The 20555-nt window shown below is 35.8% G+C and overlaps 1 protein-coding gene across 2 annotated transcripts in view; it reads left to right on the forward strand.

The window, feature by feature from the left end:
• The first annotated feature begins 7765 nt into the window (after positions 1-7765).
• The window catches only part of LOC149532142 (YCF49-like protein), a 79634-nt gene continuing 66844 nt past the window's right edge, over positions 7766-20555 (forward strand). The window contains exons 1-3 of one of the 2 annotated variants that reach the window (XM_089810808.1): positions 7766-8330; positions 8764-8842; positions 10506-10574. In XM_089810808.1, coding sequence (XP_089666934.1) covers positions 7945-8330; positions 8764-8842; positions 10506-10574 — 534 coding nt within the window. In that variant the 5' untranslated portion in view covers positions 7766-7944. Of the gene's footprint in view, positions 8331-8733; positions 8843-10505; positions 10575-20555 lie in introns of both variants that reach the window. The other variant, XM_089810807.1, reaches the window with a different exon arrangement.

Raw genomic sequence — 20555 nt, forward strand, 5'->3', positions numbered from 1 at the left:
CAAAATCCTTTCAGATCAGAAACAAAAATGTATATGATTGTAAAATCTAACACAATTATGTCCCTCTTTATTTTAGAGACATGATAAAACAAAAATAGTATTGTTCCATCCCCTTATCACAGTCAATCTGCATAAAATGAAACTGCTTCCTCTGTTACAAAATAGAAATCTCTTCTCCCTGTAGCAGCAGCTATAGAACTCCTCCTCCAGAAAAAGAAGAACCCCTCTCTTATTATTCTCTATACTATTTATCTTCTCTTTCTGTCCATTCTTTTTCAGTTTGAATAATTGTTTCTTGAAACTGCTCCCAACCTTTCATATTCCACTGTCCATTATTGAGTAAGAGTAATGTATCAAAAAAGATAAACATAATGTTTAATAAACATTATGATATTGCTTACATTTGTCCAAACTCCTCTTATGGACACCTGTCACTACAAAAATGAGTTGCATGTGCATGTTGGATAGGTGGCGTATGCTGGTTACATATTGCAATCATAATCCTGTAACTGTCATTAATATACTGCCGCACTCAAATAGTCATAACTTTTGATCTGCTAGAAATATTGCAAAACTGCTTGGAGAGAATTTAGATAACTAGGTTTCCTCAAACATATCCAAAATTCAGCTCAATCCAATGATTGGATTAAAATCTGTGGTCCCCGCAACATGAATGCTTTTCTGATTGCAGAACATTCTGCATTTGCTGGTATGTTGATAGACCCGCATACAGTCCATCATAACTTTTGACTTTGACCAAATTTTGAAAATCGCTTCGGTGAAGATTTAGAAAACTTGATTTTCTACAACATATCAAAAATTGAGAAAAATCCAACCGTGGGATAAAAAGTTATGCTCCTCGGATTGTGACTGTTATTTTAATTTAGACAAAAATCTGTAGTTATAGGCTGTATTAAAACTGACAACAATATATACACCAATACCTGCACTTGAATCTCATGTTGGAATTTACTTGTAAGTTTCATAAGAGCTTGCCTATTATGTCTCCATCGTAAATGCCCATATTCATTTACAAATTTATCAAGCCCCTGGAAAGCCAAAACGTATTACTTATAATGAAATAAAGCTCGATTTTGAATTCATATCCTCCATTATCATCAATGCATCTTTCATGGCAGACAACAATGATTTCCTTTGACTTCCATCTCATCTCATTATCCACCATCCTCTTCTAGCCTTGGATCTTAGACTTGGAGTCTTGAAACGAGGTCTAAGCTTGATTTTGAATTTGAGCCACACATTCCACCTGCTGAATCTGGGTCATTGATCTGTGAACTGCATACTTGAAACTGTCCATGAGCTTTGAACTTAAGAATGGTGGATTCTTTTCAGGCTTCACCATTTCAAATACAATTTTGAAGCTTCCAATCTTGATTGAATCATAATGATTCTCAAACTTCTGATTGCTAGGGCTGAAACTGAAACTTTGAACTGAGCACTGCATTTTGCACCGATTCCAACATAAACTCGAAGTTGAAGTTGAACTGACCTGAAACTTCAACTTCAACTTCAACCTCATCATATGTGAATAGGAATGCTGACAAATAGGAGAATGACTGGCCTGTTTTTAACATTTTGCGCTAATGACAGAACTTGAAGTTGAAGTTGAACTGGCTAGAAGATTCAACTTCGACTTCAACACTCGAAAGTATATTATGAACTCACTGAACTTGAAGTTGAACTAACCCGAAGGTTCAACTTCAACTTCAACTTGGGCACTCCCATGACTTGAATGTTTGACATTAAGGCTAAAGAAAAATATAAGTGTAACACACTTAGAGTTACGTTGTCATAGATAAAGTTGAAAGGACATGTTGCTTCATGGTGGAAAGAATTGTAGAGAGATAGAGAGGAAGAAGGTAAAATGGAGATCACTTGTTAGAGGTTGATGGTGACAAAAGTGAAGGCTAAATTCATTCTTGTTGATTATGAACTTGAGTTTCTTTAAGAGGTTACTAAATTTTAAACATAAGGATATGTCTATAGAGGATTATACCGAGGAGTTCTACAAGTTGACTATTTGGTTTGAGCGTAGATAACTTTCTAAGGAAAAGGTGGCTAGATATGTAATGGTTTGAGATTCAATATTTAGGATGAGATTGGTATGCTGAAGATTGATTCCATATGAAGGCAAGAGATAAGTTGAAGAGAAGACATCAAGGTGGTTCTCGAGGGAAGAAGGAAAAAGATCACTCAATGAAGGATAAACAAATTGCTTAGGATGAACCAAAACCTATTGAGCATGAGAGAAGAATAGGTAGAGGTGTGTTCAAGGGTACCTATTTTTATTGTGTAGAAGAATATCATAGATCTTTTGAATGTTCCCAGGAGGCTAATGATCAAGGAATTGCAGTGGTGAATGAGGTTGATCACTTGGTCAATGAACCCGAGCGGGAGGACAAAAACTTGTTGGTTCAACAAGTATTTCTTGGTAAGAAGGCATTGAACCTTGTCGAAGGAGGAATTTGTTTAGGACTCATTGTAAGTCTAGAGGTAAATTCTAGAATGTGATTGTGGATGGTGGCAGTAATAATACCCTAGTTTCTTAGGAGATGGTTCAGAAACTTGGTTTGAAGAGAGCGAGACATCCTTGTCCATATAGGATTAGTTGGTTTCAAGATGAGCATGCTTTGGAAGTGAGAGAACAATATCTTGTTAATGTTCATATTGGACAACATTTTGATTAGGTATTGTGTGATCTATTGTGGACATGAGTAGTTGTCACATATTACTTAGTAGACCTTGGAAATATGATTGCAAGGAAGTGCATGATTGTGTCAAGAACGTGTTTACTATTGAGAAGGGTGGCATGACATTTTCATTAATTCCTTTATAGAATATAGAACTTGGTAGGAGGAACTTGAGCTTTGGTAGGAAAGTTGAGTCGAAGGATTCTCGAGGGGTTAAAGATCAATGTGGAAGAAAAACTTGTGGAATACCAAGGAAGGATATAAAGAAGTGGAGTAATTAGTTGTTTGTTGTTGAAAAGGATTTGCATAAGTGGAACAAAGTAAATAGTATACAAGTTGAAGAGTTGGAGGACATGTATGTGATGAACCAATTCAAGGTTTATGTGTTGAATCCCAAAAGATGTTCTTCTAGCTACTAAGAACATCTTTTTGCACTTAGGGTGTCTAATGCATGAACATCTTGTGATAGTTGGCAATCTTGCATGTTGGAGTGCTTTTAGTGAGTGGAATTAGTTGAAAGAGGAGATGCTCAGCTACTGCTAGGGAGTTCTTGGGTGTAGTTTTACTCGAGGGGCTTAGTGATGAAGGAACCTGGTGATTCTTGAAGTGCTTGGTTGGTGGTGTATACAATAAATAATTATGCTAGAAACACTAATTTACATGAAATGAAAGCATTTACAAAATAAAAAAACATAACATATATGCTAGACAAAGACAAACCCTCAATTGAGAATATGAACCATTAAGAGGTTCTCTCAATGAGGCCTTTATTGTTTTGGAGATATGTCTATTTGTGGATTTGGGATGTATGCTCGATTGCTTCCAAAGGCTTCAATGGATTTTTGATGGCTTTTTGGTGTGAGTGAGTGAGGTTGATAAAATGGCTTCTCAAAACAACATGGTAACTTTACTAAATGGACTGTGATTGAAATGGCTTGGGAGGGGATTCAATTTATAGGCCAAGGGCTTGAGGGATGGAGGGTTAAGATGCAAGGAGAGATGAAAGCTTATGGAGGGCTTAGATTGCATGAGAGGAGAGCACATGGATTGTGCTTCCTTACAACCAATCAGGGAGTGACACATGTCACAGGGTGAGTGGATGGAGGAAAGGGCAAGGATGAGTCAACAAAGGAGGCTCAAGGCCTTAAATGGCCCTCATAAGTGCTTGTAAGAGCATTCATTGGGCTTGTAAGAGTCTTGATGGCCTTGTAAGAGCATTCATGGTTGGGTGGTTGGGATATTTTGGAGGGAGTTGAGATTGTTGACTTTGCTTGGCTTAGGAAAGTCTTAAGCTCACTTAGGGAATGTGACAAGGTTAGGGGGGGGATTAGGCTTGGGTTAGGATTAGAGTAAGGATGTTAGAGATGTGCAAGTGGATGGCATTTAATGAGGGTGGGTGAGTTAGTGGCTAAGCTAGGTTAGTATGGGTGGATAGGGTGGATTAGGCTAAATGGAGGATTAGGGATAAGTTAGGGGCTATTAGATTTGAGGGTTTTATTTATTAAAGTGATTTTAATAAATTTAGAATTTTGGAATTATATAGGAGAATAGGATTTAATTGATAAATGATAGGTTATTTGATTTATCAATTAGGACTATAGATGATTAATTAAATTAATCAGCTAGGGGATGGCAAAGGATTAATTAAATAGGAATTTAATTAATGATGCCTTTAGAGATAGCTAAATAAGATTACTAAAGCGGTGTAATCAAATTTAGGTGTCTACAGGTGGAACTTGTGCTCAATGATGCTTGTGGGAGCTTGCTGGACATGCTTTCTTAGTGTATACTGGCATGCTTGGTGGTTGTTATTGATGCTCGGTGGTTTGGCTCACGAAATGACATTCTTGGGAGATTTGATCGGTTGACTTGGTGCATTTAATGTGTGTAGCATGTGATCATAATGTGGAATTTGTGTGGACCTATTTGGGGTCTTGGTTCTTTCTCCTATGTACATTTAATAGTTGTTTTAATCTGACTAAATGCATGCTATGTTTGTTTGGGTTCTAGAAAATTCTATTTGTAATAGGCTGACTTGTGGTCATGCAAGTATAAAATGAGGGTTTGGGTAGTATTTTAGATAACGGAGTCTAGTTTGTGGGTACATTGGCAAGCACAAATTTAAGAAGGAATCTAAAGTTGTGAATTTGTGAGAAGAGCTAATAGTTGAGTGTGGGCTTAGGAAACAAGGATATTTCTTGGTGGCTTGCAAGCACAAGTTCAGATCTTGCTCAAAGTTTCTACCAAATTGTTGTTGTGTTATAAAAATGGGCTAGCTGGGATTGAGTTGGATCTTGTGAGGTCTTGCAGAGTTGTTGTTGTAATTTGATTTTGTATTTGGTTATAACCATGTTGGCCTTACAACCTGACACATTGCATGTAATCAATTGTTTTATGAATAAAGAGTTGTGTTTGGTACCAAATCTTGTATTTTGTGTTGTGTTTCTATTGTGGGGTTATTGCTAAGGGCTTGGAGATCTCCTTTGGGGATTCTCTGGGCCTTGCATGATGTCATATGTATATATATCTATGTACTTTCTGATGCAGGAGCATCTTGCATGGAAAAATTATTGAAAAAAAAAAAAAATCTGGAAGAGAGAGAAAGTGACGAAAATTAGAGGAGAAATAATTTTTAAAAAAATAAAAAGGGGAAAAAAATGAGAAAAGAAAGGAAAAAGGGATTTCTATTTTCGAGGTGCATAGGTGGCATAATAGAAAAAAATAAAAAATAAATGGTTGTCATTCCATTTATCGAGGTGTGTGGGAAGAATTCTAGAAAGTTATGAATATTGTAGAAGGTTGTGGAAGTTGAAGAAGGTTGTGGAGGAATTCTAGAAAGTTGTGGATAAGTCATGCATGGGGTGGTAAGTGCCTATTTAAGCAAGGCATATGAGCATTTCTAAATCAAGCTCAAGGAGAAGCTTGAGAAGGAGAAGCTCAAGGGGAAGCTCGAGGAGTAGAAGCTCAAGGAGAAGCTTGAGAAGTGGAAGCTCGAAAAGAAGGTGAAAGCTCGAGAAGGAGAAGCTCGGGAAGTAGAAGCTTTGGAAGGAAGGCTTGGAAAGGTGAAAGTTGTGGAAGGTGAAGCTTGGAAAGCTTGAAAGGCTTTAAGGTGTGAAAGAGAAGGAGGAAGTGAAGAGTGAGTTTTCCTGAGTCTATGGATAGAGCGCCGAATGTGAGGCAGTTTACAACAGGATTGTGATGGACTTGTGAGTGTGTAGACAGAGCGCCGAATGTGAGGCAGTTTACACTTGGATCTTGGATAAGGTTGGAGAAGAGCTAGTGACTACAGTTTAGAAACAAGGAGGTTGCTTGGTGGCTTGCGAGCACAAGTTGAGATCTTGGAGGTTTCTACCAGAGTGTGGATCTGGACTAGCTTAGGCTTGGATTGGATTTTGAGAGATCTTGTAGAAATGTTATTGTAATTTCTATTGGATTTTCAAGTATAATAAAATTGTATTCATATTGTTGCATTCTTGGTTGTGAGTTGGTAGGGTGGTGTGGCCCTTCGTCAGTGGTATCAGAGCGTATCGTCATCAGTGGTATCAGAGCGTACCAACATCAAGTGGTATCAGAGCATACCTTCATCACTTTCTTTCTATCACATTATTGTTTACATACAATTTTTTCATACTTGAATTTTAGTTAAGTTACAATGTTGCACTGCACCAAATTCATCCGATTTGCTAGTTCCAAGTTGCTATGTTTCATGTTGAGTAATAGGGGAGATAAACAGTCCATGGTTGGGTGGAAAAAGTGTTTGGATGCCATTCTTGTCTTGAGTACAATGGGTGGACAACATTTTGAGGCTTCATAAGTCATGGATGAACACAATAGAACTTCTTAATGCATTGATAAATTTAACCTCTTGGTCATCGATTGCATCTCTTATTAATTTTATTATTTGATGTATCGACAAGATAGTAAAAAATGATACACACACAACACACATACATATATATGTAATATTCCTCGTATGAGAAAATAATATAATTATTTGATTTATGTATTTCTTTTGTTTTCAACTATGCATTTATACATAAATTTTGGAATTGAATCTTATGTGAAATGTTAGCCTTTATTTTCCCTTAACTACAATCTAGAAGTTCAAGGCACGAGTTTTAAATGAACTTATGTAGAGTTAAGATACTTCTACACTTTCCATGACACTTTTATAGATATATGACACCTTAAGGCCTTCTAAGACACTTTCTTGTTTATTGGGACTCTACTATTTAAGTGAAGAACAATATATAGCATAACAAAAAAGGAAGAATCCAAAAACTTGATTTTGGTTAGTTAATACCTCACTTATTTTCTTTAACTTCTACATCTTCCTCTATACAATTTCTCTTATTTTTTCTTTTCTTTCCTACCCTTACAACTTTATCTTTAAATGAATTTCTAGTCATTTAAAATCTAAAATGATATATAATTATTATTGTCATTAAATTAATTTTGAAATAGATAAATACATTAGAAATTTCTTATCTATATTAATAGATGTGCATGATATGCATTGATTCATTTTTCTATGTTAAGTAGATGTCTTATAAAAATGAACTTTTTCTTAAATATTTTCAGTATTGAAGTGAACACAATCTTAATATTTGAAGTTCAAAGTTTTCGGAAAATTGGTGGTCTCATTAGTTTTTAGTAATAATAATATTAAAAAATCACTTGAAATATTTTTTCAAGCAACAATTGTATAACATATGACCAACCTAAAAATACATGCTGAAAATTTCAAAACTAAAGAATAGAAACTCTTTAAAAATTAAAAATTGTCCTATAATACAAAATTACCTCACATCATAATACTTACAGTTTTATTCACGATTAAGTAGTTTAAATTAAAATAATAAATAATACTTTGAATCTTTATAACAATAACATTATTTGACTTAATGATAAAATATATTCTAATAATTAAAATCTTAAAAAAACTTAATTAATTGAATAATAGTATTAAGAATTAGTACTTTATCACCATGAATATCGCCTAACATTATACTAGAATCATTGTTATAAAAGATGAATATCTTCCAATCATCTTGAATACAATTTATTTGAAGATAAATACTTTCTTATCACTTGCTATTCATAAAGCAATAATCAATAAATTTGACTTCAAACCTGCAAGTAAAATAGCATCAAATAGCATCACAACTCCACTCCCTCATAAACCTCGTCGGGGGTAGAGCATAAACGGACCCAAACAGTGTAAAACGACGCGATGACAGCTCTGTTTGCGCATACACCGCGCTTTGCTCTACATTACAAGCACCCTTCCCCTATAACCAACTCTAACATCTCCAAGAACAACATTCACAATAAACCGGAAAAGTCCCTTTCCAAAAATATAATCGGAGAAGGGGCAGATGCTACTAAGGATTTGAAGCTTTCTATCAAGCCCATGTTGTTACTTACACCAACGAAGAAGACGAGTATATCTCTTGGAACTTGCTCTGCCTTATTCTTCACACTTGCATTTACCAGAGACTGCTATGCAGCTGGGATTGAGTCCCAATTGGAAGGTGTTAAATCCTTGATTTCGCAGGAGCCTAATAATGCATTGTCTCTGCCTACGTGGGCTATTCATGTCTCGAGCGTTGTGGAATGGTAGATTACAATTCAGCCTCCGCTGTACTTCAGATTTATTGCTAGAATTTTAAAAGTTTTTTCTTTTTTTACTTTTAATCAATTGGTTTTACTGGGTAAGTTTGGGTGAGGTCATGGCTTGAATTTTAGTTGTTTCGAATAAAGGCATGCCATCTTTTTCACTTATTAGTTATCGTTTCTGCTGTGTATCGAAGTACATGATGATTATTTTGGGATTCTGCTACGTAATTTCCTGACAATTTACACCAATGTACATTGACCGATATTTCAATCTACTGCTACAAATATGGGTTGATGTTGATTGCCTAGAAACTACATTGCACAATTTTCAATCAAATTCACCTTAAGGAATATTTATAATTTAATATCTGAAATTAATTCAGATGTTTTTGATGCAAGGCAGTCACGTGCGTATTGGAATACTATTGTGCAGGATGACGGCCATGGTTTTGGTTTGGCAGTATGGTGATAAGCCGGGATACAAAGCCTGGAAAGGGCTGTCGTGGGGCATGGTTAGTTATTCTATACTTCTGTCGAAATCATGGATGCTACTTAAAAGTTTCGTTTGCAGATATTATGTAGTTCAGTACGATGAGTGAATGCATTTGCATAGATTGTTGTTTATCTCTGTTCTCTGTCATTTGTTACTTGATCGGTATGGCTGGCCTTAGATCCAGGAACTCAGTGTTAGAGAACAGAAAGAAAATTCAATACATTGGGGAGAGATTTATTTTAAATGGTAAGTATAAGGTGGGATAAGTGATTTCCTTTAATGTGGTGTTAGTTGTGGACTACGTTTATGTGATATTTAACAATTAGTTCGAATAAACTGTAGTGGGGAGATTTGAAGTTGGGTCATGAAGTTGGGTCATGCTTCTACAAATGCTCCCATAGCCATTATACCGCAACATTATAAACTATTAAAGAGAAACATTGATCTCATTAAGGAAAGACTATAATTTATTATATACATAAAGCACAAGGACTCAGGGTTTGTGCCAGAGTGATGATCTTTTCTAAACTGATAGGGGTGCTTATGTCCAGTGCCTAATCCTAGATATCTTAGGATGTTTTGTGTATGTGTATGTATTAGTGTTGTTAGCTTAGAGGGAATATTGTGAATGCTGATATCCATAAAGCACAATATTGTCTGGTTATCAGTGAAAATGGTCAGCTTCAGATCTAGAAAATTTATTGCATAAGATTATAAATGTTTTGAAAACACTAGTGGATCCCTTGGCGAGGTGAATGTTTTATGGGATTTTTGTGTTTCACTACCAAGCAGTAGGACATTTGTTGTTTTGTTAACTCTCTGAAGGGCACAATGGGAGTCTATGAGTGTTCACTGGGCTTAGGGAGTAATTTTCACTTAATTTAAATTTTCATAATACTGAAAGGTTGAATCATATATCTGAATCTTGTCCTTTTTCAAATTTTGAAGTAATGAAATTCAAAACTATTTGACAAAAATTACAGTTGATGGTGCGAGATATATTAATTCAAGGAATGTAACATGAAAAGAAGATTTACCTCCATTTCAGGAGAAACAATAATTTTCTTCTTGTTTGCTCTCTTGGTCTATCTGCATACTATAAGTGTAAGAACTTGCACTTGAACAACTATTCTTTTTTTGAAATATGAAGCCCTTAGATCTAAATGACATTTATTTTAAGCTTCTTTCTGGAACTTGTCCTCATAGGTTTAAAAGTGACGTGTAAAAGTTAATGAAGAGAGAGAAGCCTTGCTGTAAATTTAACTAGGACCTTCCTGGAGCTCAACCAAATACTGTGACTACATAGGTCTATCTGTAAGTGTAAAGAAAATAATGTCTCTAAAATTTTTCTTTCAGAGCAGTATATTGTTAAAAAATTTGAAGGAAATATGTTCATGTCACGTCCATTTATTGTAATACTATTTGACAGTGTAGTTTGTTAGTTTTCTTGCTGTTCGTTTGCTCAAGATAATGAATCCTTCTTTTCTTTTTTCCCTGTTAAAACTTTTCTGCTCTAAGTAGGTTGAAAAAGTGGAAAATAGAAGTAGCATTTAGAATCGAGCAGGAACAAACATGCTATTGAACATTCAAATTGATCTGTTGGTGCTTCTTTGCAGTTGTCAGTTGGTCATTTGGGTTTTTTATTCTGGCTTCTTATCCAACTTTGTAATGATCTTGTTCAGGTACCTCTACTTGGAGGAGCATTTTGTGCATGCACATGGCATTTCTTCTATAATGCTGAGTCACTTGAGGTTAGTGTGGTTTTTCCATGTTTCCTGGTAAGCATAATACTGGATTTCTTCTGCAGACTGCTTTAAAAGGATCAGGATTAGTATAGATTGTGGAACTCTACAGGAGAAACGTAATGATCCATAATTGGTGTAGATATTCCATAGCATGATCATCAAGAACAGATATGTATTTTCCTTCTATGTTGTTGCTAAGTTTCGTGCTTATTAAAACAACAAACTAAGGTTTCAAAATGGCGCTAAACTAGCTCTATGGCCATCAACTACATCAAATAGCCATTTGTGCAGTTAACACACCTTAACATTCTTTTGTTTATTGCATAGTAGTGCCCATTCATGCTATTATCAACAGGAGATAGTTTCAATCCCATCAAACAATAGTGCACTATAAGATTATGCTGAGGGTTGATTAAACATCACTTGGCTGTAATCAACAAGAACTATCCGTACCAAATGAGTATATCGATTAGATGTTTTATCGAGTAATTGAGTAGCAGTAGAATTGCATATGACCTAAAAGGGGGGATACATTAAGACAACAAAAGGAGGTAAGCTCAAGAATTTACACTGGAGAAATTCCAATATAAGGAAACAATCCAGCAAGAGTGAATTTATTCTAACAAATCTTTACAAGCTTGCTACCCTCCTGGGGCCTAACAGGATCCAGTCAATACAATATTAATACACTTGAAAATGCAGTAACTGCATGCAAACATGCATACTAGCTTGCTGCCCTCAGCCAAACACTGCTATGCAATTCCATTTCTATCTCAAGGATTTCCTCAAACACACCTGACTATGGGTTGCTCCTTCCTACTTTACCAAGAGATCCTAAAAGATCCAAAGAATTGGATGGATGGATGGATTTGATTCTTAAAAGACGCTGATGATCAAAAGAGTCAATTACAGGATATGAACAGTCTTTGATTCAAAAAGACAAAAGGGACCAATTAAACTTCCTCTGGCAGTCAAATTTTGTCCTTCTGTCTCCACATACAACACTTTTGGCTATGGACAAACATGCCCTAATTAACCTGTATTATGATGATGTTTTCTACTACAGTCAAAATTGTCAAATGGTCTTCTTTGAAAGAAAAAAAATCATTTGGTTTTTTCTGCAAGAAAAATTGTCACCTTAGCTGATTTTTTCCAATGATGTGGTCGGAGGGTCAATCCAAGTCTGTACATATTAGGCCTATACTTGTGTCTTTCTGGTTTCCATTTGCTGTGTGTTTCCACTTCTCGAGTATGTTTTTTCAGATTTCTTAAGATTTTGTATCCCCTTCTTTTTGTTGGTGTTCTGGACTCTTCCTTATTGACATGCTGTTGCTCAACTTCTGTTGCCTTAACTGTATTATGTGTTTAGTGGTATGGCTGCTTCTCGATCCTCGATATTTCTACATGTGTTCCCATTTCCCTCCTAAATTTCCAGAATGTATATTAGTGTTTACACTAGTTTTTTTTGGTATCATAATTTTCCTAGTGAAATCTTTTCCTTGTGTATATCCTTCTCTTTTGCTAAAGGATGATTTTCTCCATAGCTTGCTGATTCATTTGCTTGTTTTTGTTCATTAATATATGCTGTCATTTTCTCTAATGGAATATGTGTACCAGGTTTTCTAGGGAAAGCTTTGATTGTATGGGTGCGCCACACAAATGAGCTTTCATCCAACTATATGAACTTGATACTTGACATCATGCCCCCACGAATCCAAATATAACCCCCATCATTTGAAACTGGTATTATCAATATATTAACATACTCACAGGATAATTCATTGTAATACATTCATATAAAAATGAAAGGAAAATAAAAAGTTGTAGGAAAAATAGGAGAGTTTGTAAAAAGAAATGTAGGAGAAAAAGAAAGACAACTTACTTTTGTCAAAAATCTCCTTCTATGATTTTTTCGGCATCGATGGACATTTGCGCATGCATAGGAATAACCATTTAACTGCTTCTGAACTTTTAGAGATCAATTTTTTAGCTCTTTTTGTTGAATGAAAAACAAGATAAAAGCTAAGAAAAAAGGAAAGACATTTGATTTTTGCAATAATAATGCGTTAAAAATTAAAATGAGTTTGTTTAGCATTTCAAATACTTTAGTTGGCACTTTTAGGTTAGGTATTTGTTTTAGGGTCCCATAGTCAAAGTCAAATGTGAAGAATTGATTAAAAAATTTAAAATAAAAAAACCTATCCAAAGATAATTAGGTTCACTATGAGTTCTCCTTGGTTCACTTTGATTCTCCCTAAGTTCATGTGGGATGAAGTAGCCCCTTTTGATCGCTTTGTGTGAAAATTTGTAGCAAGATTAAATTGGGCTAGGGATCTTATTGGACTAACTGCCAACGTTCCCCTTCGAGATTCATGACATGGCTTAACTGCCTCCTGTGTTCTATAAATCTAATGGTTGTATCTAGCATTGAATGATTGATCTTTTGGTGCAACAACAACTCTAGTTTGTAACAAGTGGTATCAAAGCTTAATCACAGGTTCAAATCCCCTCGAGTAACGTTGAGGGGGGGATTGTTGGACTAACCGCCAACGTTCCCCTTCAAGATTCATGACATGGCTTAATTGTCTCCTGTGTTCTATAAATCTAGTGGTTGTATCAGGCATTGAAAGGTCAATCTTTTGGTGCAACGACAACTCTAGTTTGTAACAGATCCAACACACAAATCCTGCAAATTTTTAACATGGCTAACATGTAATGCATTTTTAAATAGAAAAAAGGAATATAGAGGAGATATATAGTATCTATAGGACTAAGAAATATGGTATGTTAATAAAATGATAGTGAAAATGAGCAAAAGTGGTGACAGAATTGTGGTTTGTGCCAATCTAGAGAAAGTTAAGGAGAATGAGACGAAGTAGGGGAAATAGGAGGATCGGATTAAGAAATACAACTCTCCATTTTCAATAGAGAAAAGAAAAAATGACATGGCAAGGATGGATTAGTGCCACAGTAGAGAAAAGGGGGAATTTAACAACGCCAAATTGGTGGTTGGCAATGTCAACTTGGAAGTTGATGATGAGTTACTTGTTATATGTGCTTTGGATGAATTCTTGAATTCGAAGTTTGGAAGTTTGAATAAGATTGTGGTAGTGTGAAACTTATTGAAATTTGGACATCAACGAAGAGAATTAAGGATTTAAATATCAAGGCTTTGTGTAGTTAAATGGGATATCATTAATGGTAAGATTCCCCTAAGGGCCCCTTCAAAATGAAGTCCTTTTGGTATAAACACTTGGAGTTCAAAGATGCACTCATGATTTGGTGGGAGATTTTTTTGGAAGTGTATAATAGTTTTTTGAAAGGCAAATAGAAATTAGATAAAAAAATAATTGCTCATGCAACCATACACTTGATCAAAATTAAGAGAAAGAAAAGGTATGATATTCAAACTATATATGAACAAAGCTTGCAATAGAGTTTCATGGGACATTCTTCTTTAAGTTATATTCAAGTCTGGTTTTGTGAAGATTGATGCAAGTGATTTTACAGCCATGTCTTGTTGGCTCCTATCCTTTACTAATAAATTAATTTCTCTATATGGATTCTTTTTAGCCCATTTGGGGCCTCAAGGAGGAATATCTGCTTGCCCCATTCTTTTTCATTATTGTTGTGGAGGCACTTTGCATGTCGGTGAAGTGTGAGATGGTGTAACACACAAATTTTCCTAAACAAGTTTTAATCTACTGATTTCTAATTCATATCACATGACAATGATTTCCATCAACTGTTTATAACTGAAATAAAACTCTATTCAATATACAATACATATTCTACCGAGTTTGCCGAAAAATGAGATATTAATGTATTTTAACTTCTAAATATTCAGCTGAAAGTAAGTAATAGATATTCTTGAAATGAAATATCTAAAAATACAAAATGAGATATTTATGTACTGCGATCATTTAACTACTTCTAAATGTCCAGCTGGAATTAAATAACAGATGTTCTTGAAATGAAATATCTATCTAATTACAAATTGAGATAATTGCGAACATTTAACTTCTTCTAAATTAACAGCTATTTGTAAAGTAAATGACTTTCATCTTGAAATGAAATAACTAAACATTCAGAGTTTTAAAGAACATACAGTATAATTTGAGAAACTTCTTTAACTTGTTGCCCAAGCCTCGACATTGGTGAGAGGAGAAGCATTGACATAGGCTTAACCTTCCAACCGTGGACCATTACTTATCCCCACTTATTCTAATTTATTAGAACGGCCCTCCCTACCTTGGGATTGGGCTTGGGATGTTCATAAGTCTAGTCATTAGAGTAATCGGGTGGGTTGAAGTCCCAACAGTTATTCGCCAAAATAACTGAAGCATCTAGACAATCAACAAAGATCACTTGTTTGGCAAATTTGTCTAATTCCAACCTGGCCAAGGATTTCAAAATTGGGTCTACAAACCCGATCTCCACCAACTCGTCTTGACAACATTCTTCATGAGTGGAACATGTATGAGCTAATGCATTATTTATCATGTTATTTATTTATTCTGATGTCATTCTTGTTTTGTAGATTCTCATACACCTCACCATTTTCAGGCCATCAAGCCAGTGATTCCTTGGTGCTTTCAAATTAAAATCACAATGAGACTTTACACCTTCTTAACCATATTCTCGCATCATCGCCTAGTGAATTCCTTGGTGTTCTGATTTCAATATCACACTCTCATATATATATATATATATTAGGATGCATTTGATTCCAACTGGGATGATAACTTTCTTGCCATGGACTTTAAATGATTCAGAGTAAATCTAACTATTATTTCTCATTTTCAGATTAAAATATTAACACACTTTATGTTGTAAAATCGGTGCCATATTATCACACGCTGAAATTACACTAAGAGAGATTGTGATCAGGACTGACGGCTTAAGAATTAAATACGGTATCCAATTTAACATGAAGTGTAAAAGGTACACGGTTTGCAGCAAATGATTTACATGACTCTTCCACTATAATTTGAAAAGAACCTTGCGCTTGAAATAATCTGTCAACCCTATTCTGAGACTTGTGGTAAGGAGAGATTAAATTGATTTGGACAGAATGTTATCGGGTTGGCTCTGTATTTACAAAGGTATCTAATAGCATGGATTTCGAATGCAAAGGGAGTAAGAATGCCAATAAACGATTAAGAGAATTTGTAATATAGAATGAGTCTGACTCTATGGCTTCCTTCAGTTACAAGACTCTATTCGAAAGCCATTCAAATTGATTTAAAGGATAAAAAGAAAGGAGGGAAAGAAAGAAAGAAAGAAGATGAAAAGTTGTAAAAGTTATTATTATTTTATTATTATTATATTTTCTCATCTACGCTTATGTGTACGTAATGATAAGGTGGCATCATTGGATTATTATTTATAATGTATTGGTGTCATCTTATTATTATTTACATATGTTCGTATTTGAGAATATAAAATAATAGTTAAATAATAATATTTGTTGTCTTTTAAAGGTAAGAATTTATGTTTATTTTACTTTATTTATTAAAATGTTCTTCTTATAGCTCATGCGGTTCCACCATGAAATATGTTGCAAAGTCCTAGTAACCTTGCCAAGATAGTTGTAGGTCAAACTTGTCGATTCTGATGACTGAGCTATTCGACCATCCCTTTCTGATGGCCCTGTTTAGCAACGCTTCCCCTCTCTCTTCAGTCTTCCTCCTGTAATCATTCAAAACAACATTCTTGCCAAGGCATCAATTCAAGATTTAAAAATTGCTAATTCAAAATCATCAAGTGATCGTTAGGGATTTCATCAATGTCAGAATAACTAACTCTTACTTTCACATGAACATGAATAAATTGATACAACAGCTATTGTTGTCACTTAGGTTTGCACCCTTGTCCAAAGCCTATGCGTGAGGACAACCTAGTGAAACATGGAAACAACCTCCAAGCTGTGGGACTTGAACTGTGAGGTTGAGTCTCCGGAGAAGGCCGGCTTCCTCTTACTATCAGGATGCACCTAACTACTCTTGGAGAGGAAAAGGGAGAAGGAGAGCATGAAATCAAATCTACCTAATCTAATCTAAAAAGGTGATGCACCAAAATAGAGTGTTCAGACCAATCTCTACCCATATATGCACTATTGAACCAGAATGAAACTAAGGATATACGCATTCAGACTTGCTTTTAATCTAATAACCACATGCAGACCAGAAAAGCTGAATGAATGACACAAGGAAAGAGAAGATTCACTTATATGTCATTCATAAGCTGAAAGAGATACAGTCAAGCAGATTACAGACTTCCACAAAACAATAACGAAGGCAAAGAGTTCTTGCACTTTCATACCAATGGCTGAAGGAGATAAGGTAGAGAATCATACAGTTCAGAGGCAAGGGGAATTTTACATTGGAGTTGTAGAGCAATAGCAGAGAACAAGAGAGAATGTTTCAACCCTTTCAAAATTTACAAAATCTACCTTTATATTGCAGGCATAACTGAGATGTCCTTTAATTGTAGTGACTCCTCAACCACTGCATTGAAGTCCTGCAGAGAACAATCATGGGGAAAATTTGATGATGGATACAGATCTAGGGCAATGATATCTGATCTTCTGTGTCAAATAATGTCTCGAGAAGACCAAATGGTGCCATAACTGTGCTCTGACTAGGTAGATGGATTACCGGAGGCGGTGGAGTGCTCTCTCGCATTTAGCATTCATTTTCTGGTGGTTGGGATTGATCATGAAGATCGGATACATAAAAAACCTTGATTTCCTTTGTTCCTAGTTCGTGAATCAGCAAGTTAACTTAGTCAATCTATCTTGGCACTGGGATGAGCCACGTGAGCCAATCAATTCATTCCATTCTGCCACCTCGCGGGTCTTACATGGTTGACCATTCCTTCCTTCACTAACTGCACCAACTTTTCTCAAAGAATCCTGACCGCGACGTTACACTAACCGCCAGCTGCATCTAACCGTTACTGCCTCAACTAGACCCACAAAACTCTGAGGATATATGGCAAATCCTTGCTATGTCGCTATAGCTAAAGATCGAGCATCTTTCCATAATGACCTAGTGAGAAACATCGATCTTCCACCATCCGACGGTCCTGGAGATACACCCACTCTGTCAGTGTGCTGACCAATAGAAACCTAGCCTTTCTCCAACTTGTCCAGTAAGTTCTTGCTTTTGCGGCCTGCCAAGGAAAATAGGACCCACAATCCACGTGTCGCTAGGTCGTTAACTCGCTATACCTAAACAACGTGCATCTTCCCATAGCGAGTTAACGAGGACCTTTGATCCATGCTGATCTGACGATAGTGAAAGATGCACTGAAGGGACTGGCCCACTTTTTGCACTGTCATTGCCCTAGCTAATGAGAAATTGACCAACTACCGACGTGTCATTAATCTGTACACTCATTCTTGGCGTATCATTGGTTCGAGGTCCACCCTGTGGCTTATGGAAAAAACTTGGCCCCACAAGACACGTGGTAGCGAATCGCTATCTCGCTATATATATCTTCTGAGCATCTTTCCATAGCGAGTTAACAAGAGCCATTGATCTGAGGTCAATCCAAGAGTGAAGAAACTACATCAGGGATTCTGAAGATTGGTGGGTCCCATACTCGCTAAGTCGCTATGAGTAAATAGCTTACAACTTTCCATAGTGAGTTAGCGAGGATGGTTGATTTTGCATTGATCCGATGGTCAGAATCCCCCTTGAGCATCCACGTCGCATGAGGTCCCACCAAACACTCATTTCACGGTGATTTGCTATGTCGCTAATGACGAGCTGTTTGAATTTTCTAGTAGTGAGGTAGCGAGCACCGGTGACTTTATCCAAACTCGGCGCCGAAAAAGCAAAAAACCACCACTGCCAAACTGGGCCCGCTGAACCACGTGGCAAACACTCGCTAAGTTGCTATGCATATCTATTGAGCAGCTTTTCTTGGCGACGTAGCGAGGGTCGTAGATCCTGAGAAGATCCAACAACGAGATAGGATGCAAGCCGGCTGAAACATATCATAAGTTTGATTTATTTTAATTTTTTTTTGATGTTTCTCAGGCATTAAAATAACATTAACTCTGGGAACTAGCCGTTGGCAGGTAAGCATTTAAAATTTGAATATTGGTGGGGCGCAAAAATGAGCAGCAGCTATAATTAACTAACTCACTTTCATATGATAAATAAATTGATACAATGGCTATAATTAACTAACTCACTTTCATATGATAAATAAATCGATACAACGACTATAATTAACTAACTCAATTTCACACAATCATGAAGAAATAATCAACGGTTATAATTAACTAACTCATTTTCACATGATATGAAGAAATAAACAACGGCTATAATTAACTAACTCAATTTCACATGATATTGTTTCGTTAAAACAACGACTATGTTCAACTTAAAATTTAGGGCAAAATTTGGGATGTAACAGATGGAGAAAGGAACTTTAGATGGGCTACATGTGTCCTGTAGTGTCTAGACTCTAAAACATCACACACCTTTAGTTTGTAGATGGTAATCTCCTCTGGCATTAATTTTTCTAGAGATGCCATTTTGATCATGAGGGTCTTCATGCAATATGAGAAGGCCTTAGGGGAAAGAGTAAATATTTATAAATCCAAAGTCTTTCTATTGAAAGAAAGGTGTTAGGAAAGTTTTGGAAGTTTAGAGAATTTTGGAGTTTGAAATGAAGCCGCTTCTAATTGTGTGTGTATATACATAGGATATGCCTTATAAAAAAGCTTCAGACTAGAGTGGAATAATGTATTTGACGAATTCCACTATAGATTGGCTTCATGGTAAGGCAAATAGCTTGCTTTGCTTTTAAGAATCACGTTGATTAATGTTGGAAATTAGTGTCACATAAGTTTTAGGAATTAGAGTTTATGTTTATTTAAACACATCGTAATATTAAGTTGTTGAAAAAGAACTTAATGTTATTTTTCACCACATGGTTTGTTAAAAAGGTTATGAAAATAGTGGTACGTATTGAGTTGTTAGAAACAACTCAATATTAATAGGCAGGTTGTTTGGGTTGCTCCCTGTAAAATAGGATATAAAATCCCATAAATATGTAATTTGCATTTGAATGAAACAAGCAAAAACAAACTTTGTCTTGTCTATTATTCTGCCTAAATTTTCAATATGGTATCTGTTGACACAAAAGTCTGCACCCCTGCTTGAGGTATGACCCTAAAACGACCTCACATAACATGGAAACAACCTTCAAGTGTGGGACTTGCTCTTTGAGATTGAATCTCTGGAGAAGGCCAGCTTCCTTACAATTAGGATGCATGTAAACTACAACTTTTCAGGAAAAGGGAGAAGGAGATGCTGAAAGGGGAAGGTGATGCACTGGATTGAAATGTGGTTAAGATCTTTGCCTATAGATGCACAACACATGAATGAGATACCCAAATACACAAATCTCAACTCTATTCTATTTCCTAAGAATTCACATGCAGGTTTGGAATTGATTAAATGCTGAAAGGAAGGATATTTTCACAATACAACAATTATCAATAGATTAAACACAACATATAACTCCAAGAAGTAGGAAAGAAACATTCAAAACATGGCAAAATACATCACAAATCATGAATGGCACGAAGAGGTAAAAGTAGAAATCTCATTAGTGGAAGGCAAAAGGAATACAGTTGCAAAGCATAAGGCTGCTACAAAAATACAACAGAGAAAAACTTTTAAGAAATATTGACAAGTGCCTTTTAAAGAGTTTAGGCATAACTCAAATTTAACTTGGAGTTCAAACCCTAACCAAATGGAGTTGAGTTGCAAAGGAGAGTAATAACTGAATATCAGAAGAAAATCTGATCATGAAGTGCAACTGCTGCTGGAAATGACATGAAGAGCAAAAATGAGTGCACCCAGCCATAAGAGATCAAATCACTGAAAATCTGATCATTTCACACATTAAAGAGGCGTGGAGGGGATTTGCATCATGCAAACAAGGCCCAAGAAGTAGCTCAAC

Source organism: Cupressus sempervirens, chromosome 11, assembly GCF_028749045.1.
Source record: "Cupressus sempervirens isolate cs-2001-9-10 chromosome 11, ASM2874904v1, whole genome shotgun sequence".
Classification (NCBI taxonomy): domain Eukaryota; kingdom Viridiplantae; phylum Streptophyta; class Pinopsida; order Cupressales; family Cupressaceae; genus Cupressus; species Cupressus sempervirens.